At 47.6% G+C, this 27,229-nt stretch overlaps 2 protein-coding genes across 2 annotated transcripts; both read left to right on the forward strand.

Annotated features, from left to right (window-relative positions):
- Positions 1-3,656: 3,656 nt before the first annotated feature.
- On the forward strand, positions 3,657-6,473 carry LOC118095505 (cytochrome c oxidase subunit 6B1). Its single transcript, XM_035136755.1, has 3 exons — positions 3,657-3,849; positions 5,128-5,228; positions 6,420-6,473. Exons 1-3 carry the CDS (start codon positions 3,657-3,659, stop codon positions 6,471-6,473), a joined length of 348 nt encoding a protein of 115 aa, XP_034992646.1.
- A 1,978-nt stretch (positions 6,474-8,451) lies between these two features.
- RASIP1 (Ras interacting protein 1) lies at positions 8,452-25,543 on the forward strand. The gene is made up of 12 exons (XM_035136565.2): positions 8,452-8,594; positions 11,161-11,313; positions 13,133-13,713; positions 15,179-15,546; positions 17,220-17,867; positions 18,325-18,362; positions 19,971-20,122; positions 20,934-21,049; positions 21,157-21,397; positions 22,279-22,454; positions 23,885-24,032; positions 24,723-25,543. Exons 2-12 carry the CDS (start codon positions 11,180-11,182, stop codon positions 24,920-24,922), a joined length of 2,802 nt encoding a protein of 933 aa, XP_034992456.2. The 5' UTR covers positions 8,452-8,594; positions 11,161-11,179; the 3' UTR covers positions 24,923-25,543.
- The last annotated feature ends 1,686 nt before the right edge of the window (positions 25,544-27,229 follow it).

The following is a 27,229-nucleotide window of genomic DNA, read 5'->3' on the forward strand; positions in this document are numbered from 1 at the left end:
CATAAATGATCTAAAATAGGAGTGGTCAGTGATGTGACCAATTTTGCTAATGATACTAAATTTTCCATGGTAAGTTAAAGAAAAAGAGATTGTGGGGAACTCCAGAAGGAACTACCTAAACAGTGTATGGGTGGGAAAAGCAGGGCTTTTTTCAGCTGGCAAGTGCTGGAACAGTGTTATGGCACCTCTCGGGTGGGCCCCAAAGTGAGGGGAGAGACGCGACCAGCCTCTGCAAAGCCCCTCTGGCTCGCAAGGAGATAGTCTCTGGGGACCATAGATGATTTCCCCTTCAGGCTCCAAGGAGGGTCTACTTGTGAGCCGGAGGCAGAAAGGGGCTTTGCTGAGGCTCTTCAGCCTCCCAGAGAGGCAGGGAGACCCTCATTAAGCTGCTCAGCTGAGTCACAGAAGGCTCCCCTTGTATCAAGTGAGAAGCCTCAACAAGCCTCTGGCTTGGAAGGAAATCCACACACACACACATATGATGGTGCTGCCGGAGGTGCCAACTCTCAGCTGCTTGCCCAAAGCACCAAGTGCTGAGATGTCCATGGCTAAACTAAGACTATTTGGCCTTGGAGAGTGAGGAGGGAGAACATTATGGAGGATTTTTTACATTAAAGAGGCAGGAGCATCCAAAATCAGGGTACCTAGATCCTAGAATCATATTAGAGAGTTGTAGAGTTGGAAGGGACCTCCTGCAATGCAAGCAATCTCAACTAAAGCAGATGGCCTATCCAATCTCTTATTAAAAACCTTCCATGAAGAAGCGCCCACCACCTCCTGACAAAGTCCACTCCACTATTATTTAGTTACTCAGGCCCAGGAGAGGGCTCACTGACCGCAGGAGCTGCTGGACCTTTTGGAGTGGAGTGTGCTAAGGCAACAGCATCTAGTCCATCCAGGCTAGTCAGCCAGCCAGCCATCTGAAATAACTTCTGAGAAACTGGCCACTTTGGCTGCTCCTATGCTAGGGAGTCGGGATCGGAGCAGTCCCTTACACAGACAGCAAACATGAAATCCCCAAAGCCAAGCAGGCCACAGACTCCTTTAAGCCCCTCTCCAGAGCAGGGGCACCCCCCTTCTCAAAGTCCATCCCAGAAAGAAAAGGAGCCTGCTCTACAACTCTGCAGGACAATGGCGCCACGGTTGGAGGATGGGTGGCGGCTAACAGATTGAGGTTGAATCCTGACAATACAGAAGTACTGTTTTGAGGGGACAGGGGGCAGGTGGGTATGGAGGACTCCCTGGTCCTGAATAAGGTAGCTGCCCCTGAAGGACCAGGTGCGCAGCCTGAGAGTCATTTTGGACTCACAGCTGTCCATGGAGGTGCAGGTCAATTCTGTGTCCAGGGCACCTGTCTACCAGCTCCATCTGGTACGTCAGCTGAGACCCTACCTGCCCGTGGACTGTCTCGCCAGAGTGGTGCATGCTCTAGTTATCTCCCTCTTGGACTACTGCAATGCGCTCTACGTGGTGGGGCTACCTTTGAAGGTGATCCGGAAACTGCAACTAATCCAGAATGCGGCAGCTAGGCTGGTGACTGGGGGTGGTCGCCGAACTACATTGGCCTCCAGTACATTTCCGAGCACAATTCATGGTGTTGCTGCTGACCTTTAAAGCCCTAAACAGCCTCGACCCAGTATACCTGAAGAAGTTTCCCACCGTTCAACCCGGACACTGAGGTCCAGTCTGAGGGCCTTCTGGTGGTTCGCTCCCTGTGAGAAGTGAGGTTACAGGGAACCGGGCAGAGGACCTTCTTGGTAGTGGCCCCCGCCCTGTGGAATGCCCTCCCATCAGATGTCAAGGAAATAAACAACTACCTGACTTTCTGAAGGAAAGTTTTTAAAGTTTGATGGTTTATTGTGTTTTTAATATTCTGTTGGAAGCTGCCCAGAGTGGCTGGGGAAACCCAGCCAGATGGGCGGGGTATAAATAATAAATTGTTGTTGTTGGCAGTGGGGCCTTCTGGCCAAGGCAAAAATGCTGGACTACTGAGAGTGTGGAAAGCCAACTGCAATTCTACTTATAGCTGACAACAGAAGAGCAAAGGCTGTAGGAGTATCTTTTAGGGAACAGTCCTAGTGGATGCAAGTTGTCTACCCTGCCTTTCTGGTGTGAGCTGCAGGTAAGATCTGTTCAGCTGAACAATAAACATATTTGCTTTGTGCCTAACTCTTGTGTCTACTTTGCTTTCTTTTGGGGACACTGGCACCCTCCAGGGAAAGGACACGGCATAGATTTATGCAAACACCAAACTCACTGCAGTTACATCCCCCTCCCCCTTAAAAAAGAGCCCTCTCCAAATTTGGCAACAGCCATCATTGGGAGTCATAAAAAGGGGGTGTGGGGAGGCGGGATGGACAGACTTCTATTCTATAATTTGAATCAGGAAGATTCCACATCATTTTTTCCCTCAGCTTGTGTGTGTGTGTGAAACAGGATTGAACGGTGGCCTCTTTTCTCTGGCAGAGGTGGGAACATTTTGGCCTATCTGGCTGCTAAGACACACCACTGTCCATTCTTCTCTTTGTACGCCTTCCAGAAGATTCTGTGGCAGTTATTCCCAACCCACTGTCAGTTGTGCCAGGAGGAGGGTATCTGCCATTTGATTGGCTGAAGGGCTTTCCCTTCAGCACCTTCTGGAAATTTCTTGGGCTGCTACTCCATGCGGGGGTTGGGGGAGAGAAAAGTTGGAACGAAACCACTACCTCAGTCCTCTAGGAAAACCTTGCCAGTTTGCAGCTGCCATACAATCCATAATCCCGGGGTTGGTTTTCCTTCAGTGCTTTGATTGGCAGAGAGGCCTATGAATGCCCTAGGAATCACCAGTGAGGACGGAGCAGGATCATGAGGGGATCGTGAACGAAAGAGTACCATTGTACTCAGGTCCTGCATGCGGACACATCCGGTTGGCCACTGTGACAATAGGATGCTGGACTAAAAGGGCCTTTGGCCAGATCCCAGAGTGTGTCTTTCACCCCACGTAGGGTGAAAGATTCCTGCATTGCAGGGGGTTGGACTAGATGAGCCTCGTGGCCTCTTCTAACACTACAAGTCTCTGATGCTGCTCTGAGCGGCAGAGTAGCACAGGCTGCTCTAGGCACCTTGGAAGAGGAGCGCAAGTGTCGGGTGGGGGGCACCGATACAGCTCCTTGCCAAGGGTGCAAGGGAGCCTAGGTACACCACTGGTGGCAACAGCTAGGAGTTAAGAGGCCCATGACGAGTCATTGTAATGTGACATCTGTGGAAAGGAAGGACTAAAGCAGAGAAGTCGATGTTGCAAGGAGGGGAATAAGAGTTTGGAAGGAATATGAGAACTGCTAGGCTAAAGCATGGGCCGGGTTGGGTTGAACACTAGGCCAAGAGAAAACCAGGGGTGTATCAATTTTGCAGCGCCTTGGGATTGTTAGATAGGACTGCCACATGTCGGAATTTTCCCAGGCGTTACTGGGATTTCAAAGGCGGAATTGATGTCTGGGATCAATCGAAAAATCGCGGTTTTGTAAAAAAAAATATGCTCAACAACTTTGGGGTATCCTGGTTTTTACTTTTTGAAATGTGGCAACCCTGCTGTTAGAGCAAAGGAACTGGGAATTAAACGCTATTTCTTAGGTTCTCTAGGATGTAGCTGAGAGCTGGGGTGGTTGTCTGCTCTGACGATGAGCGGTGTTGCAGGTTACTTGAGTCTCTCATCTTTCCCCCACTCAGAAATGCAGACCTTTTCAGCTGCTGCACCATCAGCAGAAGAACTCAACCAACTGAAGAAAAAACAGGGTGACTATCTCACAGCCCCATTTGACCCACGCTTTCCAAACACCAACCAGACCAAGAACTGCTACCAGAACTACCTGGGTGGGTAAAAGAGGGTGATATGGCTGCATTGGGCGAGATTATTCATGCATTGTATTGAACTACTTTTGAGATATTCGGGAGGGGCAGGCTGATAAGATATATTTTATTTGTCAGAGGCTTTTCATCGTATATATGCTTAGATGCACTTCCTAACCTCATGGGTAGGCAACCTAAGGCCCAATCGCCTTCTCAATCCGGCCCGCGGATGGACCAGGAATCAGCATGTTTTTACATGAGTAGAATGTGTGCTTTTATTTAAAAGGCATCTCTTGGTTATTTGTGGGGCATAGGAATTCGTTCATACTTTTTTTTTCTTCCAAAATATAATCCAACCCCCCACAAGGTCTGAGGGACAGTGGACCGGCCCCCTGCTGAAAACATTTGCTGACCCCTGCTCTACAGCTTTATGTATTGTTGTTGTTATTCCTATATAGCTTTAGTAGTGTGGTGTACTATACACAGAAGTAATAAAGACCCATTGCTAAGAAAGTTTTAACTTTCTGTTGCTCAGGCAACAAGGCAGCTGGGGGCTGCCTGTGAAAATGGCAAGAAAAAAAAAGAAATTGTCTTGGGTATCAGGAGGATCCCTTTTTTCAACTAAATGCTGCTTTGAATACATTCTGATACATAAACCAAAAAGTCAAAATTCTCCCCATCTGGAAGTAGCACTCTGTCTTTTAAATTAGTGGTCCTCAACCTTGGGCCTCCAGATGTTTTTGGCCTACAACTCCCATGATCCCTAGCTAGCAGGGCCAGTGGTCAGGGATCATGGGAATTGTAGTCTCAAAACATCTGGAGGCCCAAGGTTGAGGACCACTGTAAATGAAACTCTATATTCCATTGTAGCTCACCAGCACCTCCTGGAGAGTTTGGGATTTCACCCTAGTGAAATGGTGGGTGGGTCTGCCAGTAAGCAAAATCCCCCTCCACTAGATCTTTCACACTCCCATTGAGCTCAAGAGGGCTTACTTTTTCTGACTAGACATGCATAGGATTGTACTGTTAATGTCGCTGGAGTCAAAGCCAAGAGGAGCCATGTGCTCTTCTGCTTCAGTATATCCTGTTGGTAGGTTCAGACTGAGATGCCAGTATCTTACTTGAATGTATTCCGGCTGGCTAGAGGAACTTTTAATCATTACAGGGAGGGTGACTCCTGCTGGCTGACACAAAGCTACAGCTGATATGGAACTGAAGCAGACATTAAATGTCCACCATTGCAGAAACAGGAGTGATGACACTTTAGAAGTTGACATGTTGCTTCTCTTTCCTTCCGTGCAGATTATCACCGCTGTGTGAAGACTGTAAAAGCCAACGGCAAGGACATCAAGGTGTGTGAATGGTACCACAGGGTCTTCAAATCCCTGTGTCCCGTTTCCTGGGTAAGTAAAAAAGCATCAAGTTAGCTGCACTCTTTCTTTTCAACAATGTCAATGAAGTTATAACCAACATGGAGTTGAAACAACAGGTATGGTTTCATTTTGTTTTTGCTTTAAAATGCTCTTTAACGTTTTGGGAATGAAATGGGGCTTATTTTGTACCTTGAACCAAATTTCGGCCTTGGGGAGGGGGATGACAACTTGCCTTACTTTAAAAGGGGGCAGCTTGATCCAAACGTAGCAAATGATATTTTTTTTGCCAAGACTCAAGTTGTATCCTGCATTTTGGGCAATTTTTAGTATCTTTATGCAAAATCCTTTATCACAGAGGATCCTTGGAGCACAATCAGATACATAGCAAGATATGCTGGCTGAACAGCAGAAATATATGTATGTACACTATCTTTAAAGTCACTTCAGACTGCTAGTGCTCCTTTGCATTAAAAAACAACAACCTTCCAGTAAGAAGAAAACTACCACAGCAGATAGCTGATCTGGTAGCTTTTTATTTGCCTTGAATGTTTTATTTTATTTTCTTATGAGGACTTTCACACAAGAATGGTATCCCACAGCTAGTGTCTGAAGTGTTGTTGTTCTGCCTCAGGATCATTCTGGTATCTTAGTTTGCTGCATAGACCAGGCCCAAAATTCCAGGCCACTAGCTCTTCAGGACTAGCAAAACCAGAGTTTTGAAAAAATACAGTATCAAGTGCAGAATAAGCTATACAAAACATTTTCTAAATTTACATAATTTATATGGGTCACAAAATCCAATTTTCTCAGCATAGAATTTGGATTGCTTAGCCACAGATGGGGAACCTGTGGCTCTCCAGCTGTTGCTGGACCACAACTCCTGCTAGCTCCGACATGGTCAATGGTCGGGATGGCATAATGGGAGTTGTCACTCTAACAACAACTGGAGTTTCCCATGCCTGGCCTAATCAGATTATTCTAAAATTAAAAAATACAGCAAAGTACACAGGTTCTTGATCACAATATTTCTCCCTCAGGTGGGAGATTTTGGAATACTGTTTGAGAATACTGTTTGAGAACTGATCATTGTGAATTATGATAACGTTGATGATATTCATTACTGTGGGAAGATATAACTTGATTTATTTTGCCCTAAGTACTACAATGTCTGGGGCTGTTGACTAAGCTTCCGCAACCTCCTTTCTATTTCCCTCCCTTCAGATACAACGCTGGGATAGTGAGCGTGCACTGGGAACCTTTGCTGGTAGAATATAAACTTCAACCTCCCCTTGCCTTATGGGCCTACAGCAGATGTTCTACCAAAATGTTATTTTGGTAGGTTTAAAGAAGGGGAAAACAACATAAAATGTTAATTCAAAACAAGCTGAGGGAATGATCATTCTCAATAAATTTTTTCCTATAAATGACAGTGTTCAGGTCATTTTCTTTCCTTTATTTCACCCCCTCCCTCATTCTTATGCATGAATGTTTGATTTATCTCCATCCAATATTGTTTAGACCTTTTCCATTATCCTGAGGTGGCTTTTGAAACTGTTGAGCGTTTCTGCAATCATCTCCCTCTGTGAACTCTGAACATAAAAGCCACAGAAAATTGCTACATTTATTTTTCATTTAAATCTGTACAGGTAAGTTTTCCCTAACAGGTCAAACAACAGCTTCAGAGAGATGGAGGTGCTTTTAATTTGGTGGGTGGGGAGCAGATCTAGTAAGAAAGTATTAGGATTAAATCCCCCTCCAGTGACATGGTCATTGTCTAAATTCCACCCACCCACTGCTGTGTCTTTTAAAGAAGAAGAATATAAGAAAACTGGTCAGTACTTCTTGTCATCTGACCTTGTGGGACACAAGAGGCTTGAAGAATCACAAGATCATGGAGCTCAGAGTGACTCAAAGATTACCTAGATCAGCAATTTGCCCGAAGCCAAGGTCCTGCGAGCACATTCTAAAGGCACACCCAACATACACTGGAAACAAATGAAAGGTGTGAAGTCAGGTCATAAACACCCACTCCCTGGCCCACACCCAAGCCTACAGGACCAGGGAAAAGGGTGTAGGGGAAATGTAGGCTCATGTACTGTGCAAGCACACCCCCCAAGTCCCAGCTGAAAAAAAGGATTGGGGTCGGGGAAAGTTACACACACCCGAGGCGGGTGGGTGAAAGTGCATATGAAGGGGAGTGTGGCAAAGGGGAAGCAAATCTCCGCCCAGAATAATGACTAAGGAAACAGGTGTGGGAAATATATTTACGTACATGCAGCATCCAGAGGGTTGGCAGCACTCATGAAGCTACGATGCCCTGGCCCCTGCCAAATACTGTGCCAAATTCTCCCACCCATATGCCATATCTGAGCCAAGAATACTGCCCCCAACATTCACACACCTATGATAGCATGCATACGGACTGAGTGCAGACAACACACTGTTTTTCCTTAGCTTGCAATTAGTTTTGCTTTTCCTGAACAGTGGGGATCTAAGTGGAGCATATGGCTCCTGATTTCTATGACTCCCATAATACCCATCCTTTGGCCATGTTGGCTGGGCCTGACGGAAATCAGAGTCCAACAACATATACACACTAGCCATCATGGGAGTGGTAGTTCAAAACATCTGGAAGGCAGCAGGTTAGGGAAGGCTTCACTAGGCTGTCCCTAAGGCTGTTTCCCAAGGTATCTACCCTATTTTGATCTTTACTATTGCATTTATTGCATTCAGTTTTACAGTTTTTGTAAATCGCTTTGAGAATCTTGCCAATCTGCCCATATCTTCATAGCATAGGCACAACTACAGTGGCTGGTTAAAATGTTGGCAACCTTAGCAGCATGCCACAAAGCTGAATCCTGCACATGGTAGTGGAGGGATACAACCAGCTCTGAGGAGCCAAACTATGCAGGCTTTTCACATAGCTTTCCTCAAGGCCAAATGACTCTGCCTGTAGGCCTCACTGATGACAGCAAAGCCATCAAATGTCAAAAACCGCACACCCCAACTTCTGATTTTCTAAATCTATCCCCTCCCCACCTCTGTTTAACTGCCTGGGGCTTCCTGCTCTTGCTAGTTCAGATGTCTTATTAGCCTGTCTGCCCCACTCCCTGCTCCTGCCCCCTCCCCGGTTCTTGGGAGAGGCCCTGCTTCCCAGTCAGTTTCCTGCCCCCCCCCACCTCTCTTTCCTGCCCCACCTCCTGTGTGTGAATGACCAGAGGCACGGGAAATCCGTGCGCAGTCATCGCTGGACTTAAGTTGCACACAGCACACTCAGGAACGCCAGAGCTGAGAGTGGCCATCATACCCCAGTGGGAGATGCAGCCTGGCCTGCTGGATGCGTGAGAGTGGGTGACAGTGGGAGACTGCAGCACCTGGGGACACCCTGTGGAACAGGTAAACATGCGGCAAAGCTACAGAATTCAAAACTGGGGAGGGACATTAAACAGGTGGGAAAATGTGTGCTGAACTCGTTTCCTCTTCTGCCCATTGAATCTCATGCAAAGAGAACCCAAAGAGATCTGTCTTTGGCCTTCCTTCTTATGCCCAAAACCACCTCTCAGGGAACCCAGGAGACCTGGCTCCTTGCTTCTGATTTACCTGCTTGATAGATTCTATTTCAGTATATAAAGTGTTCAGGCCCTCCTGCCTTCTCTTTCTTTCTGCCTCTAGAAAGCTCCTGATAGTGTGGAGAAAGGAGACGCTTCGGTTCTCTGCGAGATGTGCAAGTTTACAGTCTGCTCCGGCCCTAACGTTAGGCAGGGTGAAGCATTCTGATTGGAGGGGCAGATTTAGATGTACCTTTATAAAGCAGCAGATGTTGGATAGATGGGGTGGGAGTGGAGGAGTGGAGCACCATTTAGGTTTTCTCCCTCTGGCACCAAAGAAGGGTTTGTGTTGTCCCTGGTTACAGTTAGAGGTGATGAGAGCCAAAACTCATGGGTTTTCTTATGGGGAGACGAAAAGAAGTCAGACACCAGAATTCTAGAGGGTTAAAGAATTAGGACTCAGTATTTTGGAGAGGACCCTACTGATTATGATGGAGAAGCAGGAGGTAGGGCGGGAATGGGCTATGAGTTGATGTGTTTATTGCTTTCCTTCATTGTGTCCCATCTCCTAACAACCCAGTAGCTTAGAGGGTACCTTTGTGAGGTGTGGCTTCAAGCTATCCTAACCCCTCAATTCATTTTTCCTGCTTTTCCTGTTGACGTAACTGTTCGATTCAGGGCCTCTGACTCACCCCTCGTGGTCAGGGTGGAAGTACAGGCCTGGTGCCTCTGCTGCCACTTTGATCTGGGCTTGAACTCCACCAGGCAGCTCTCCCCATGAAGCAAAGTGAGCGAGTGTGTTCTCTGGGAAATTAATCACAGTGCCATGAGAAAACCGCCAATCAAAAGCATAACATTAAAATAAAAGAAAATTATACAGTATGATTGCATCTTAAGTGTATTTGACTTGCTGAGATCCCACAAATTAAATGCAAGCAAGGTGGAAATCTTAAAACCTCTTCTTAGATTGGGAAAACTCAATGCAAAAATAGCTTTTAAAGCTCTCCGCCTTGCTTGGGAAGCAAGGTCCTTGCCTGCTTCCCACCTTCTGCCTCAGCTGACATGCACTACAGGGCTGTGAATGTGGCAGTTGCCCCAAGGTTCCATTGGCCAGGGATCAGATTTCACTCTTATATAATTTTAGGCTAACTGTGTTTAAATTTTGGCTGCTCTAAAACTATTCCCTGCCCCCTGCCTCTCTCTCCTCAAAAATAGTTCAGTTGGTACAGCATGAGACTTTTAACCCCAGGGTTTTGGGTTTGAGACCAATATTGGGCAAAACATTCCTGCATTGCAGCGGGTTGGACTAGATGACCCTTGTGGTCCCTTCCAACTCTACAATTCTAGGATTCTACAATATATGGCCTGGCAGGCCTTAATGATATCCAGGGAGCAAGTCAAAACAAGGCTTGGTGTGGCCAGGTAAGAGAAAGGTAGAGAAAGAGGAAGTCTGTGGCACAGGACACCACCAAGCTTCTTGCTCAAACCAAAGAACCAACCTGACTGGAAGCTTTTATAGGTGTTGGACCTCATCATGTGATCTGCTCTGGCCAGTTGAAATTCCATATTGCAGATCTCTGATGGGCCATGCTGTCATCTCCTCCTTTGGCTCAGTGGTGGTGCATAGAAATTTTGTTCTCCTCTCCCCAGATTCAGGGCACTTGGAAATAAAGCCTAGAAGAAGCATGCTGTTTGGGGTTGCCTGTGTGTTTTTAAAGAAAGTACAATCAATCAAAGCTGAAATGTTCAGCTGTTTCTTGTGACAAATGTAGATGGACAGGATGCACGGGTCTGCTTATTTTACGTGGGGCTACCTTTGAAGGTGACCCGGAAACTGCAATCAATCCAGAATGCGGCAGCTAGACTGGTGACTGGGAGCAGCCGCCGAGACCACGTAACACCGGTCCTAAGAGACCTACATTGGTTCCCAGTACGTTTCCGAGCACAATTCAAAGTGTTGGTGCTGACCTTTAAAGCCCTAAACGGCCTCGGTCCTATATACCTGAAGGAGCGTCTCCACCCCCATTGTTCAGCCCGGACACTGAGATCCAGCACCGAGGGCCTTCTGGCAGTTCCCTCAATGCGAGAAGCAAAGCTACAGGGAACCAGGCAGAGGGCCTTCTCGGTAGTGGCGCCCGCCCTGTGCAACGCCCTCCCATCGGAGGTCAAGGAGATAAAAAACTACTTGACATTTAGAAAACACCTAAAGGCAGCCCTGTTTAGGCAAGTTTTTAATCTGTGATATTTTAATGTATTTTGGTATTTGTTGGAAGCTGCCCAGATTGGCGGGGGAAACCCAGCCAGATGGGTGGGGTATGTATGTATAAATAAATAAATAAATAAATAAATAATTTTACGCCTCTTTCTCTCTCTCTCTCTCCCCCCCTCTCCGCGCGCATATTCACCTGTCAAAGGCTCTAGGTCCCTGTGATCATGTTTTCGGATGAGCGAAAAGACGGGAGCCCCCGCTTTGGGAAGCTTCACTTTCCTGTTGGCCTTTGGATCAACTCCCCAAAGAAACATTTTGCCAAGCTGGGACGCAGGTGGCCTAGTGTAGGGTCTGTCAAGTAAGTGACTGCCTTTTGGGGTCCAGCTAGACTGATCACTGTCTTGTTGTTTTGCTCCCCTGTCCTTGTCCCTGTCCCCCTCTTTTTAGGGGTTTTTCAATTAAGATTTCTTTGTATTTTTGCAAACCTTAAGGATTCCACAAGCCTGCTGGTGCCTCCTCCTCCAACACGGATGGTGCCATTTTGGCTATATATGAATAGGTACCTGAAGAATGAGTTCACTGTTGGTACATAGGTCGTTCTGTTGCTTGTCGGTCTGCCTAAAGCACTTACTCGATCAGGCAAAAGAGGCACCATGAAAATAGTGCAACTGTTAAGAAGATTCACAGCCCTGGGACATGAGAAATCACCTCTCAATAATTCAGAGAAGAAAACTACAGCAGGGTGGTCTGTGTATGTGGACTTCTGTGCCTTTCTGACATCAGTCCAATCCAGTTCTCACATCTATTTGCATAACTGCAATCCCTAACAGTAATTGGCAATTAGCAGCTGTGCATTCCATGCCACCACTGGCTCTCACCTCAGACTAAGCTGTGTACATGCACTGTAGCCTTTGCCCAGTTGTGCAGCATTCAGGGAAGCATCATGTGCCAGGGCTACGTTACAGGGGGATTCAAAGTTAATCCATTCAGAAATCGTATGGAATATTTTAGTAGACAAAGCACACAGCAGAACACAAATGTGTGATCTGTGCTAATGAAATGGGGACTGCAATGAACGAACATTCTCTGGGGCTTGGGTAAAATGAGCAAAACAGACAAAAACTAATTTGCAATCAGAATTGAGCAAGAACTTCTCATAACTTATTTACTCAGAAGTGAAGCTTGCCTTACATCAGGAAAATTCCTGACATATCCTGGTTTTCAGGTGTAAAAGTGCCATCAGGAGAATTTTGCCGAATCGTATGTATGGCAGGAGCAGAAATAGCTCAAAAAGCTTAAAATCAATTTTGGTGGGTTTCTTTAATGCGGGTGTCAGGAATTTAACTTTTTGAAATATGGCAAGCCTAAGTATTGCTAAACTGTCCCCCTTCACCTTTGTTTTGGCACCAGCCATTTCCTGATCCTGGCAGCAGCAGTGATCACACCTGCAGAAATTTCAGCTGCTGGTGGGCACCATTTTTCTTTAACCCACCAAACTCCAAAGTGAGGGCAGGAAGAATTGCCCTCACTCTTATTTGGCTTCATGATGACAACTAATGCATGATGTCATCATGAAGCTGGTGAGTAAATGGGGGGGGCATGTACCAGCAACCTTGAGTACTAACCCTCTAGTAAGTTTGCCCTATACTTGGCTCCTTTTTGCCAAATTACTGAAATGTTCCCTCCTAGCCTTGCAGTGACACAGTAGGGGAGGGCACTATTTATGATCACTATTTATGATTCTACTTGAGCAGGCTACATCATAATTTAACTCATCTTATCCTTGTGAAACTTTCCTGCCGTCCTCCAAGGCTGCCTGTCCATAAAATTTCTGACTATGTGCCAGAGAGAAGGTGACTTGTTTAAGGGGAGAGATGACTTTGCTGGAAACCAAGGGGGTGGAGGGGAGAGTGCTCTTGTACTTGGGTCCTGCTTTGGGGTTTCTCATAGGTGCCTGGGTGGCTACTGTGAGAACAGGATGCTGGACTTGAAGAGCCACTGGCTTGATCCAGCAGGCTCTTCTTATATTCTTATGACTTGCCCAACAAGCTTTGAGGCAGAGCAAGTTTGTTACGGTAGATCTCCCACCTCTGAACCCAGCAGCTTGGCCGCTGCATCATCCTGTCATTGTGGTGCCACCCTTGCTGTCTCTTTGAGTCTGTCTATCCTCTTCACAGATCGACATCCTCGGATACAGCCAGCCGTGGCAGTGAGCCTGTGGAGATGCGCCCGGCCACCAAGAATAAGGCCAGTCGACACAAGAGGCTTTCAACACTCTTCCAGCGGGGTGGGGCTGGAGTGCCCACCAGCGGGGGCAGAGGTCGCTGGGCCAGTGAGAAGAAACTGGCCGATCTCATTGACCCACTGCCCGAAGACCGAGCTGAGCCCCCGTCTCAAGGAGAAGTGCCAGGGATCCTGAAAATCTATGGAGGCGACATCTCCACAGGTGCCAACTACAAGAGTGTGTTGGCCACAGCGCGCTCCACTGCCCGGCAGCTGGTGCAGGAGGCGCTCGAGCGCTACGGCGTGGCACAGGCCAATGCCGAAGATGCGTATGTCTTATGCGACGTGGTTGGCAACATCCACAGCACAGATGGCTCCTGGCAGGCCCAGTATCTTCGTGCAGTAGGCGATTCTGAACGCCCGCTCGTGCTGCAGGATGTGTGGAAACCCAAGACCGGCTGCACACGCCGTTTTGAGATCCGCCGGCGATGTGATGTGGAGAGGATGGCAGAAAGCGAAGATGGCGATGGGTCTGGTATGTGCAGGGTTGTTGGCAGTGGGTGAGGCTTCCAGGGAACTGTCAATAGATGCTCTTCTGGGTCCTAGGTCTCAATTTCTGCTCTAGGGTTTCATGGTGTTTTCAAGTTCTTTAGAAGCTTGGCTTTCATTCATTTCATTTACCATTGTAAGGGGAAAAGAGTACAGAGAACCTCCCCCTATCATCAGAAGCAGTTCCTCCCCAAGCAGCAATGGCAGCGAGGACGCTGAGGAAAGCAGCCAGGAAGTGGGGAGAGAGGGCCATGGCTCTGGCAGCACGAGAGAGCCCCTGCGACACAGGAGGGAGGAAGAGAGAGGGGGGAAAGGGTGGAGAAGGAAAACATGGAGCGTAGACCCTTTCCTCCGGTTCCGGAATTACGCAGGAGAAGGCGGGGAAGGAGGTTTGCTGTCCCAAGACTCTTATGCTGGAAGAAGTCAAGGGGCGGTTCAGTGCCGGATTCTGCATCGGACTGAGCAGACATGTTGTACATACCCAGCTCACTGTAAATAGCCTGCACTAATAAAAAGCTGCTTAAAGACAAGCATGCGGAGCATCGTTACTCTAGAGTAGTCGCAAGAACCCCTGACAACCATCCAGTTAGGTTTCTAGAACTTATGATTTGTCAGGAAGAGATCAAAAAGCTTTGCTGCTGCAAAGAGGCTAAGCAACTGCATTGTCAAGTGCTTAATTAGCATGTGGAATTTGTTTTGCCACAATATGATGTGGTGATGGTCTTTAGTTTAGTTCAGGCATCCCCAAACTGCGGCCCTCCAGATGTTTTGGCCTACAACTCCCATGATCCCTAGCTAACAGGACCAGTGGTCGGGGAAGATGGGAATTGTAGTCCAAAACATCTGGAGGGCTGAAGTCCAAAACATCTGGAGGGCTTCTAAAAAGGCTGAGGCCAGTGCATGGGGGATAGATTAATAAATGGCCATTAGTGCTGACAGCTGAAAGTATATTCAAGGGCATTATACCTCTCTGAGTACCAGATACTGAGGGCTAAGTAAGAGTGCTCTCTCTCTCTAAGTTTTATTTATGATTTTCCAATAAACAAACATACATTGCATACATTGGATTCCTAAGTACTCACACGTTACCTTTTTTACAAGAACAATTTTCTTTATATTGGAATGTGGACACACAGGCAGCTGCAAGGGGAAACAGACTAATGTGGTCACCTTTCACACATTCCATACATGTAAATGGAGCAAAAGTCCTTAACTAATTGAAAGGGAGACAGAATTCCAGCTCCTTGTATACAAAGATATCAAAGGGGAAGTGTGACAAAATTATTTTTTCCCCAAACTGCTTGGATATTTCCCAGTACTCCTTCCCTTCCATGGGCCCCCAACTTGGGAGATTTTTCAAAATATATCGGTTAGGTAAGGGCATTGCTTTTATTTTGCACGACTATACACATATATTAGATTTGCTTGCCTTCTCTCCCTGCCTCTTGTAGGTATCTCCCAGGCCCGTCGGCAACAATCTCGCCGCTCTCGGGCCGCTTCAGGAGGCCATGTGGCCCCCAAAGAGAGGGCGGACAACCTTTCCCTCCGCCGCAGCATCAGCGAGATGAATCTCAGCACAAAACGCCGCAGGGACCGCAAAGGAGTGCTGAGCATGGCGGTTGGGGAACCACAGGAAGCGGGTCTGGCTGAGGAGTCACGACTGAAGGCAGCGGAGGGGGCCGAGGGCACAGCGGCCCCCCCAGCATCTGAAGCAGAGGCCATGGATGTGGCCAACTTGGAGCAGCTCTCACAGTGCCTCATACAACCACCAACAGAGCACCCCTATTTCCTACAGTTGTTGGGCTACAATGAAAAGCAGGTAGGTACTTTCCTGCTTGGAAGATTGGGGCAGCTCTCGTCTTTTCAAACTCTATGGTTTTGATGAAGCTGAGTGACTGTGGGGTTCAGTGTCCTTCAGGTTCCATGTCAACATAGAGTTGGAAAATACTAGAAACTTCTGCTGAAGGAAGGTTGGTTGCCCTCACCCCCACCCCTGTCAGCCACTCTTCCCCTCTCTATTATCCCATATTGCCAGGAAAAGAGAGCAAAATTAAATAAAGAGGGATCTGCCTAGGGGTAGGGAAGAAATTCAATCCACTTTGGATCTGGATGCAGACTTAACAGATTCACACTTTCTGAAACCACGTGCAAACTGAAACACAGCTATCCTTCAAAATTTGCACTTGTCTGAATTTTGTGATGCAGTTCTTTAGCCAAATAATGTGTACAAGCATGTGTCTATGAAGGGAAAGTATTAAAAAAGTGTGTATTAGTAATAAATAAATAAATAAATAAGCATTATATTTGGCAAAAATTCTGGTGAAACTGTGTATCTCACGGGAAATTGCATAGGGAAACTGTGCATATTTGGAGAAACGTGCACTCACATGTTGACAATTTTTGTGAAGGCTTTAAAAAAAAAGAAATCACAAACTACTGCAGAAATGTGTAAAGCAAAAAAAGAAAGAAAGAAAGAAAAGAAAAAGAAAACTGGGAGAAACTGAAATTGACAGACTCTTCTACATTGAGGCCTGTGGAGCAAATAGGAATGAATGACCCAAGCAGGACACTTCAGTGTCAGGCCACAGAGAAAGGCAAACACACACACATTCTGATGCGATCTAAAAACGGTACAGCCCAGAATGCTCTCACTGCAGCCTACCACCTCATTCAGATTCAGGTGTAACCTAAGCCTGAGTGAAGTCAAGATGATCCATAAACTTTCTTCAAGTTTAGTTCAGGCAACCTCTTAGAGAAAAGGGAGGGTGATTTCCCATACATTTACATGGGAGAGGGTGGGAAGCCTCCTCCTTCCAAGTGAGCCACATCTGAGCCACCAGTATAAAAACCTCTGTTGTGGTGACTTAGGGCTCATCCACACTTCCTTTTGTGCTGAGTTTCTAGGCACAGGACTGGGATTTCCAGGTCTGTGTCCAAGCATTTCCCCCACTTCTGCTGTTTTCCCTGGGGGGGACCCCCCATTTTACAGCTGAATTGGAGCAAACATCAAGTGGGTTTTCTGTGGATTCAGTGGTAAAATGCAGGTTTTTCTGGGGAAAGCTATGGGGCAAAATAAAACCTGCTCAGGCACAGACCTGGAAATCCTAGACCTGTGTTTAAAAGGAAGTGTGAATGAGCCCACAGTGGATCTTTTAATTGTTGCACCAGCCACACTACAACTGACCTGTGACTATTTGAGCACCCAGAGGATCTCTTACCCCTCCAAAGCCTCATCTTCATTTGTTTCTGTTGCATCTGTTGCTCCATCCCTTTTGCCTCTGGCTCCACCCACCACTGGTGTGGGCCCACCCTTAAGGAAGGGACTGAAGGGACTGAAAAGGTTTCCCACCTCTGGCCTAAAGGGCCAATGCTTCAGCCGAGTGCCCCACATGCGCTTGGGGTAACTCAGGGCCACTAGCAGGAATAGCAACCACTGCAGCTGATCTTTTCTTCCTGTGTTGCTCTATTCCCTTCTCTCTCTTTCACCAACAGGAGTTTGTAATCCACGTGATGACACGCCGCCGACACATTTTTGGCCGCCCTGAGCGCTGCCCGGCTCCGGACCACTCCAACTATGTGGACACGTTCCTGAGCGCCCCAGACATCCTCCCGCGCCACTGCTGTGTTGTGTCTTCGGTGCCCCCCGCAGACCCCAGCCAGCCCCGGGGCTCGGCCATGGTGCGGCCCTTCCGGGGAGCGTTGATAACCCACAACGGTGCCCCACTCCATCGCCAGGTCGAGCTGGCTCCCGGGGACTTGCTGGGAATGGGGCAGCACTTCCTCTTCATGTACAAGGACCCACGAGCTGCAGCTGCGCCGCCGGCCTGGCTGCCCAAGGCCTGGGTGTCCCCAGGGTTGGTGGGGGCCTTGGCGTGCCAGGCCTGCGGCCGTTCCCTGCAGGAGCGCCAGGAAGCTTTCCGGGCCTACCTCAAGAGCCGAGAACCTCAGCTGCGCTACCGGCCCCAGGAGCAGGAGGCACTCTTGGCCGAGATTGTGAGGCTGCAGGAGGTGCCAAACTGCAGGTTGGGCCCTGCCTTCCTCTTTGGGCTCTGCCTGGAACATGCCGCCCGGGAGCTGGAGCCAGGACACCTCCCCAGGTTGATAGCCAGAATCGCTCAGCTGGTCAAGGAGGCTGTTTGGGTAAGTGACTCGCAGTTCAGTTCATGACCTTTGGGCCGCTTTGACGTCCTTCCCTTGTATCCCCTCCACCTCCATATCCAGTTCTGATGCCCTTTATGTAGGTCTGTGTATGTAAGCTGTAAGATGGAGTTGATAATAAGACATGGCATGGAAGGAATCCAGCATTTGTAAAAACATGGATCCTTCTAGCCCTTAAGTTCTCCCTAAAGGCAACTAAAGTAGTTCTAGCTAAGCAGAATTGGAGCTGGTATGAGAGAGCATGTAGGAAACTCTGAGTTCCTAAGAGGAAGTTGTAAATGTAACGAAAGGAAATAGATTTTCCCCATCAGTTCCTTCAGTACCTGTTTTCCATGGACTTCTTTCCCTTTGGCTTTCAGGCATGGAAAGGGCTCGAGGCTACTCTGTGTTGGGTTCCAAACCTCCATAATTCATTTTATTTTTTTCATATTCTTCTCAGGAGAAGATAAAAGAGATTGGAGATAGACAGCCGGAAAAGTAAGTAAGAGCTAAAGTATGTCTCATATTTGGCTTCCGGAAGGTGTTGTTCCGCATCTCGCAAGATGTTTGGGAGGTGCTATACTTAGAATCTGAGCAGTTTATCTTAGTTTTTGTCAAACTGTTAAATTGTTTCCTAGGATGAATTCTTGAAGTTGCCATGTCTGAATGCAGTCCTCATGGATACATTCTGGTATTAAATTGGGTTGGGGTTGATGCCAGCGACTTGGGGATTTCACCATAAAGGTGCAGGGGTAGAGTGATGCCTCTACAGCAAACAGCACAAAGGGCATTTTCAATTTAACACCGGGAGTCCTTGGACTCCCGGTGTTAAATTGAAAATGCCCATTGTGCTGTTTGCTGTAGAGGCATCACTGTCTCTGAGGGAGCTACAGACTTTCTAAGCTTCAGTTTGCTCCGCTTTATTTGACGTAGTGGTCTAGTGAAGAAGTTACTTTTGACATAAAGAGACAAATATCAGGTGACTAGCAACTGAAGAAATATTGTGTGATGCATGACAAATTATCTTGCAGGTGAAGACATCCTTGTGTATTGTTTAGTTCAGGGCTGAGGGAACTGAACAAGATTGTCCCTGATTATTGGCCCTGCAAGCTGGGGATTTGGAGTCCAAACATCTAGAGCAGTGCTGTCCCCAGATGTTGTTAGACTACAGCTCTTATCATCCCTGACAATTGCTTAAGGCTAAGGTGGCAATTGCCTAAACTAAGCTGACAAGATGATTGGAGTTGTAGCCTGACAACATCCAGGGATCCAGGTTGAAGGACTCTGATCTAGAAGGCCACAGACTCCCCCTTCCCTGGTTTAGTTCCTTCCAACCTTCTGCAGCTTTAACACTTCCTACTCTTGTATAAGTTACTACCTCCCAATATATTTGCATGTGTCAGCTCCTTCCATCCACTTCTATGAAAAAACTTTAATTTTGGCCTTTGTATGATAGATCTTTCTGCAAATACCATTTCAAAATCAATAGCATGATAACTTGATGGGGGGGGAGAGCATAACTGATATGGGATGGCAGGAGGAGGCAGATTTTCTGAAGGAGAATATCAGTATTATGTTCACCATTAAAACAAACGGCGCATGTATGCTCCACTGCTGGAGAGGAAGAAGCACACTGTAATTGGGGACAAACTGCATTTTCTGTGATGCAAAAAAGATAATTCAGTCAAGGGTGCTGTGAAAATGCAACATCTCCATTGCGGTAGTTCAGTTGTGGGAAGGCAATTTGTACTCACTGCAGAAATGAGTAACAACTGTAATGCAGCCAGAAAGGTCCATAGGTAACAACATATTAGTAAGTCCTCCTTAATAATATAGCCAGTACAATAGCAACATTGCAAATGTGGAAGGCAAATCCACAATTAATGAAGACCTAAGTCCCTTTGAAGCAAAGTTCACATATGTCAAGAAATCCTGAACTCGGTGTGAACTCTGAAAATTTGTGGAATGGATTGAATTCCAAGTAGTCAGCCCAGCTGTTGTTTTAATGCCCCAGCCAAGAGTCAGCTGCCTCTGGGCAGCAGGTGAGAGCACCCTCCTGTCATTTGGCAGTGTGCTAATCCCCCTTGCGCTGTCTGATCCCTGCAGCCAGCAGGACAAAGGAGAATCGGGGAATCTCAGCATCGAGGAAGTGGCTGCCGACTTGCGCCCCCTGATGCTCTGGATGGCCAACGCGATGGAGTTGCTCAGCCTAGTGCAGAAAAGAGTCCTGGACATTGAGAAGGACCTGGACTTGGAGGGTGAGCCAAGAATCCTGAATATTCCCTGGGGTGAGAGGAGAATGGAAGGGTAGCTGTTGGTCAGGATACCAGGGTTCTCTAGGACGTACATCAGAATAGAGGGCCAAGAAGAGACAGATAAAGGAAGACCCTGAGGGTCAGAACTTGATGACTGAGGGCTGTTTGGGTTTTCCAGAAAGGGGAAGGGTCCCAACAGCAAGGAAGCTTATAGTTTCTGTGGGTGCCTCCAGACGGTCAGTATTTTGCAGGAGGGATTCAAGCATGTAACAGGAAATTTTGTTTTGCACAATTCAGATGGACTGAAGCACTCTTGTCGTGCTAGCACAAGGAATGCACATTGAACAAATTTTTCACAGTTATTAAAGTGACAGGGAAATGCATTAAAATGTATGGGAGGAACAAATAATTAGTGGGAAGACGTAGAAACAACCCACAAACAAATCAGGATGAATGCTCATTGTCGCAAAATCTCCCCACAAACCAATCAAAACAAATGCTCAGTAAAGACAGGACATAGCCCAACCTCTGCATAAGCTTTGTTGTGGAGCCTTATGTGAGGGACGTATCACATAACTCTCAAGACCCTCTATACACTGTTACCAGATGAATAAGGCATTATGCCAGTTTGCCAGGCAAGGCCTCCCCCAGAGAATCCTGGGAATTACAGTTTAAGGAGGATGCTGAGAAAGCTGCAGTAAAGATGCACTACAGTGCTACAGTTCCCATTGGAGAGCAAATGACTGCGCAACCAGTTTGCTTTCCTGTGATGTAACTACACACTGAGACTTGCTCTCTTGCCCCATCTTTGCAGGAGCTTCCCACAATGCATTGCTCTCCAGTGACTTGGAGACGTGTGATGAGGCAATGGCGGTCTTGGACGAAGTCATCATGTCCACATTTCAGCAATCTGTGTACTACCTCACTAAGGTGGGTGAACAAACTCTCAACGATAAAGCCCCCGCCCCGCCTCCCCTTCTCTTCCCACCCACCCTTTGTAGTAGCCTGTGTTTCTTATCCCTTTCCTCACCCGGCAGACTCTCTACTCAGCTCTTCCTGCCTTGCTAGACAGTAACCCCTTCACGGCCACAGCTGACCTGTCCCACGTGCCGGAGCTCAGCAACATGCCAGAGGGAATCCAGGGGACCCTTGCCATCTACCAGGCCACGCTCGAGTTGACCCGTGACTGTGACCTGCACCCAGACCTTGTCTCGCAGACCTTTGGATATCTCTTTTTCTTCTCCAATGCCTCGCTCTTTAACACTCTCATGGAGAGAGGTGAGCCTAGAATAAGCTCCTGGCTTCTCAGGGTGGGAAATAGAAGAAAGGCTCAATAGCCCATTTTGTGAATGAGCAGGGTGCTAAAGGATGCTCTCCCATCGCTCCCATTTGCACAGGTCCTGCTTGTGGGTTTACTACGGGCATCTGGTGGCCACTGTGAGAAAAGGATGCTGGACTAGACGGGTCTGTTGGCCTGATCCAGCAGGCTCATCTTGTGCCTTAATGCCGCCTAGCCTCACATTGTCACAGCTTCCCTGCACATAGATCAGGATGAATGCACTGTGAAACAGGTTGTATGAAAGTGATTCTTGAGTGTGTGGAGGAGCTAAACGGAACAATAGTGATAGTGTGTGACAGACTAGGACTCTTGGGTCTTCTGAGAAGCAAGAACAATCCAGTGAGACACAGGGTGTGTGGAGATCAAGGCAGTGAGTTATAATATGTGCTGGATCTGAGAATGTTTTCACAGTGAGGCATAAATCACTTGTAAGTTACATTTTGAGTGAGCATTCCAAACAGGAGAGTTTTCCCTATTCACATTGCAAAAATGCCCAGGGAGAATGCCTGAAACCTCTCTTTGTTGCTCCTGACCAGTGAGAAGAACAAATCCCCTCACAATCCTCCCCCCTCCCTCTCCTGTTTCCTCCTATTTTCTGTCCTGGTCTCTGGTGGAAGCAGGCTGTTTCCTGCCTGTCCCAGAGTTCAGGGCTGCCCCCAAGCAGGACAGGAAACAAGCAGGCTGGCTTGGGGCGGTGGCTCCCTCATTCAGCATTTGCAGAACAGAGGGGGATGGGCAGGGGGATCCCAAGACGGTTTGCCGAGGAAGGTGGAAGATCACCCAGGCTCTATGTTCTTAACATGCTTTCCCCTTTTTCCAGGCAGCTCCCACCAGTCCTTATTCCAGTGGGCCAAGGCGGTGCAGATCCGAACCAACCTGGACCTGGTGCTGGACTGGCTACAAGGGGTGGGCCTGGGGGACATTGCAACTGAATTCTTCCGCAAGCTCAGCACCACAGCCAACTTACTGTGTGTGCCCAAAACCAGCTTGCTTCAGGTGATTGTTTCCCCTTCTTGGGGCTTGAGGGCTAGGGTGGCAGCGGCTCAACTCTTGGGCATCAGAATCACACATGCACACACCACAAATACTAGGTGTCACCATTTTTATCTGGGAAGAGGTGGCTGAAGGCCAGAAGAGGGAAGCTTCATTTCTCCCCCCTTTTTATGGTCTGTTTCTTTAAGATGAGAGTTTGCTGGAGAGACTATTAAAAATGAACAACATTTTGAAGCACCCACCCTCCTTGCTTTGTGTTCAAGAAGGAGGCCTGATTTAATGGACACAGGTGCAGGTTTATGCAAGTCCACACCAATGCAAGTTTTCCTGTTGGGCTCAGAAAACAGTACCTTGAGGTTCTCACTTTCCCTTAAAAAAAATAAAAAAATCTAGTCCCTATGGAAATAGATGCAAAAGGGGGTGTGCAATCATCTCAGAAGCATGACATTTGTACAATTGTGTTGGCTATGTTGCCAGCCCTGCTGCTGATACCTCCTTATATCTGGCAGAGGTCAAATACTTCATGTAAAAAAACCCACCCTTAACAACATGCAGATATACTAATTTGCATAAAATATGCAAGTTGCAGAATCCCAGATATCTTGTTGCAGAATAGTATTCATGTTTGTATGAGCCAATCTGGATCCATTGGCTCTGTAAGCACCTTCCTACCCTGTATCTGCTTGGGGCCCACTCCGGTCTGGGACTGAGTTGGTTTATCACTGTCACAGGGGTAAAAGCTATAGGGTGAACGGTTGTGCCTTATATAGCTAGGCATGGTGTCAATGAAGTGGCCTTTCTGTATCTTCCTGCTAACACTTGGAAAGTGTTTTGCCAATAAACTGCTTAGATCAATTTAATCTCTTGACTGAGAAAAGGAAGGCTTTTCTCGTTAAGCAGTCAACATCTTAATTTTTCTTTTAAAAATGTGTGTGCTTGTCAAAACTGCAGGTGGCAGCTGCCATCTTAGAAGAGGCATCCTCCTGCCCAGTGCTGTTTTTCTAGAAAAAGAGGTGCCAGAACTTACCACGAACACCTCCCTCTTTCTCCTAGAATGGCTATGGTGCCCACCTGAGAGGTGGGGAACTGAGTTCTGGGAAGAGTTCTGGCTGAAGAAAAGCCCTGTTCCTTCCTCTCCCACACATAGGTAGGAAGGGATGCCTCTCTTAAGATGGTGCCTGCATGCAGCAAGGCTATACAAAGGAAGTTTGTTTCTTCCTTCAGGGCTATTTTTTCATTCGTAAGGAAATGTTATTCTTTTAATATGTCAATTATCACATGATTTATCAAGTCTAGTTTCTGCCCCTATTAAGGTAAATGCTGTGGTTGGCATAGGGAAAGAGCTAGCCAGTCATGGCAGCCGCTAAGGAAGAATGGTGGGTCTTTTTCTTCCAGGGTTTATTGCTAACCTCTCTTTTCCCTGCTGCACACAGACATCCTGGTCTCGTATGAGAAATGACTATCCGGCACTGACCCCGGCTCAGCTCCAGCACGTGCTCACAAATTACCAGCTGGGACCTGGGCGAGTGTCTCCCGAATGCTGGAGCCCACCTGAAAACGAAAGAGATGAGATTGCACATAGTAAGTCAAGGAGATGCTTTGTTTTTGACCCACACAGGGCTCAACTATTTGGAACATTGAAAGCATTTCACATCTCATTTTATTAGCAGTTTCTCCTATAGTCCCTTACTAGGAATGTATGAAGGCAGTGCTGTTTTTATTTGGACTGGTATCTGTGACAATCAGCACTGTTCTGTATCTGCTGCAGTTTGGCTTCTGCCAAAAAATTATGTTTTTCGTCTCTGTCTGCATAATTAATATACAATTCCACACCATTTCAGTGCAAAGGGAACACCAGAAAGCCCAAGGGAAGGGGGCACGCCATTAATTGTGGAGAGAGGTTTGCCAATTGTATTATTGAGCTAAATCTGTATCATTTGCGGACTAAAACGACAAGAACAACAAATGCTTCTTGCATTTGCTTGCCTGATTTCCACACCTGACCACAAACGATCACACAAACTGCAGCAATTTCTGTCCCTACCTCTCATCCAGAGGGTGTGATCCATGTGTCATTTAGAGTAGAGCTACTGGTGCAGTTGCCCAGGGAGCAGCTGGGAGCGGGGAGACGGGCGTGAGACAGACAGGGTGGGCCTCACATGTTTTAATCTATGCAGGGCACTGAAATTTCCAGTTAATCCTCTGGGTGCAGCAGCCTCTAGAGCAGCTTGAGCACACCTGTTGTTTTAGAAATGCCTTTTCTTCCCGCAGGTGACATATTTGAGAGTTTCACAGACCACCCGCCCCTGATCCTTCCATGTGACGGTTTCCGCTTGCGCCTCTCAGAGCCTGTGTCAGACGACACCCTCCATCGCCAACTCACACGCCTGCGGCGTTTCCTCTGGGAGCTGGAGCGCGAATCTCTTCCAGCCAACCAAAGGGCGGTGTACGGGCTGGATCCCAGCCAATGAGAAGGAGGGCACACACCACTACAATGATCAAATGGCTCCTGAACCCCTGGAAACTCTTGCCAGTAGACAGGCGGAAACCTAAAACTGATTTCGGAAGGGTGGAATCATCCGAACCAGTTATTGCTTGTCTGAATACAGGATTGTCCTGAAGGTCAACGGTCATTGTGACATCTCAGGCTTTGCAGCCTCGTACTCACTGCCGGAAACTGGTGGCAGACACTGATCTCAAGGACCAGAAGCCCGGAAACTTCTCTGAGAGATCAAAGCTTCTCCCTGACCCAAACTTAGCTGTTACTTTTCAGCCACGCGGAAAGCATATATTGTTTATAGCAAAAGCTATGTAGTGATTTTTCCTCCAATGCAATAAAATTATTAACTTGTGACAAAAACATTGGACAGATATTTTGATGTGATGGGAAGCTCCCATAAAAAAAAAATCCAGTTGGCATCTGTCTGTCTCAGGAGACAATGGACATATGCGCAGTCGCATGTGTCTTGAACACACATAAATGGGGAGTTGCATAGTGCTGCAGGATGGGAGGATATTAGGAGTGCAAGGAGGAGAGTGTCTTGGTTACAGGACTCCTCGTAGGTGTATATTTTTCTGGTTTTGATTGTGTGTGTGTGTGTGTGTGTGTGTGTGTGTGTGAAACACTAGGTTGTAGGGATTGGAAGAATAGATGTTTTTTGGTGTCTTCTCCACACAGGCCTCGCTGTCTCTGGGACGTGCCTCTTTCCCATTGTCCCAGGCCACAAGTGCTATCTTTGTCGGTGGCGTCAGGTCCACGGCTGCTCCTGGAATTAATCTCTGAAATCTGAGCCTGGGAAAGACCTATGAGCTCACCCCGTCCACCCAGCCAGCCAGCCACACCATATGCAGCTCCCAGCAAAGGAATCGTACCAGGGTCTGGTTTTGGAGTGATCCGAGGATATCACAGCCAAGGTGTAAGAATCCAGAGCCATTCACCTGAGACGCGGCAGTGGCCTGCGTGGAAAGAAGGGCAAGGGAAAGAGCAGCCAATTCAGCAGACATACATGGGGTGTTTCAGCTCTGAATCATGAGGCATCTTTCTCTGTACTGTCCAACTGCCAAATGCAGCAATGTCGGGAGGCTGGCGCACACATACAGCTCGGTCCTTGGAGGGTATCACTCAGAATGTGATATGCATAAAATCCTGAAAGGGCTGCAAGGGTTCTTAGAGATCATCCTTGCTTAATGCACAATCCACCGGGAATGATGTAACCAAGGAAGCCTTCAGAGGAACAGCTTCGATACCTCAGCTGAAGAAGAGCCCACCACCGCCTGAGGCAGCCTGCACCACTGATAAACAGCTCTGCCCAGGTGCCTCTAATGCCCTAATGTCCAGCCAAAATCTGCTTCCTTGCTATGTCCAACTTGCAGGAGTCATTCATGTTGCCCTACAGACACCAGAAGGGGAAGAATACACCTATGTTGCCCTGAAGGGCACCTAAGGCTGTAAATCACCAAGTTTCTCATTAAAATGCACAGGGAGGAAGAAAGAACTGGGCCAGGGTTTGTGTTAAGAAAAGCAGAGTGTGCTTTTTGTTATCTGCAGGCCTTTTCACTCGGATATTTGAACGTACGCTCGTACAAAATGTTTTCTGAGACATATGGCTATACGTCCTGTAGAAATCTATTATAGCAAACACACATTTTTATTTCTCCCTTTTGCACACAGGTGCATGCATGCCACAATACCCCGTTGTCCTCTGTCTGCTTCACTCACTTACCCAGCCCTGTGCTTTTGCATTCCCCATGAGGGTGTCCTTTTCCACATAAAACCAGGAGGGGTCAGTGTTGATCATTCATTCACCCCCCATATGCTCGTCCTATTGTGCACATACCAACCACAGTGAAGATTGGGCACACATCTGCACATTTTTTCCTTGGTGTGTGTGTGTGCGTGCGCGTACGCATGCACACACACATGACCTTTCGCTCCAACTCCAAAGCTGGTTGGGCTCCAGAGGAAGGTGGGCCGAAGGGTGGTGCCAAGGGGCAGGGCCCAAAGTAGGGGGGCAGGACAGGGAGCATGTCTGACTTTAAATACCCTGGTCAGAACCTGATCCGCCGCGTCAGTGAAATCCAGCGCGGGCCCCTGACGGCTGGCAACAGGTGACACCTGTTGTGTGAAGAAACGCTCTCTGTGGCCCGACAGCAGCCGCAGGGAAAGGGCAAAGGGGACCCAGTGAGCGCCCACCTCAGTCACTCTGGGTCTTTTGCAGTGCTGGGCTCAATGATGAGAGGACCCCTGTTTTGATCGCCAGTCTCGGCTCAGTTTGCAT

The sequence above is a fragment of the Zootoca vivipara genome, chromosome 13 (genome assembly GCF_963506605.1).
Source record: "Zootoca vivipara chromosome 13, rZooViv1.1, whole genome shotgun sequence".
NCBI lineage: Eukaryota > Metazoa > Chordata > Lepidosauria > Squamata > Lacertidae > Zootoca > Zootoca vivipara.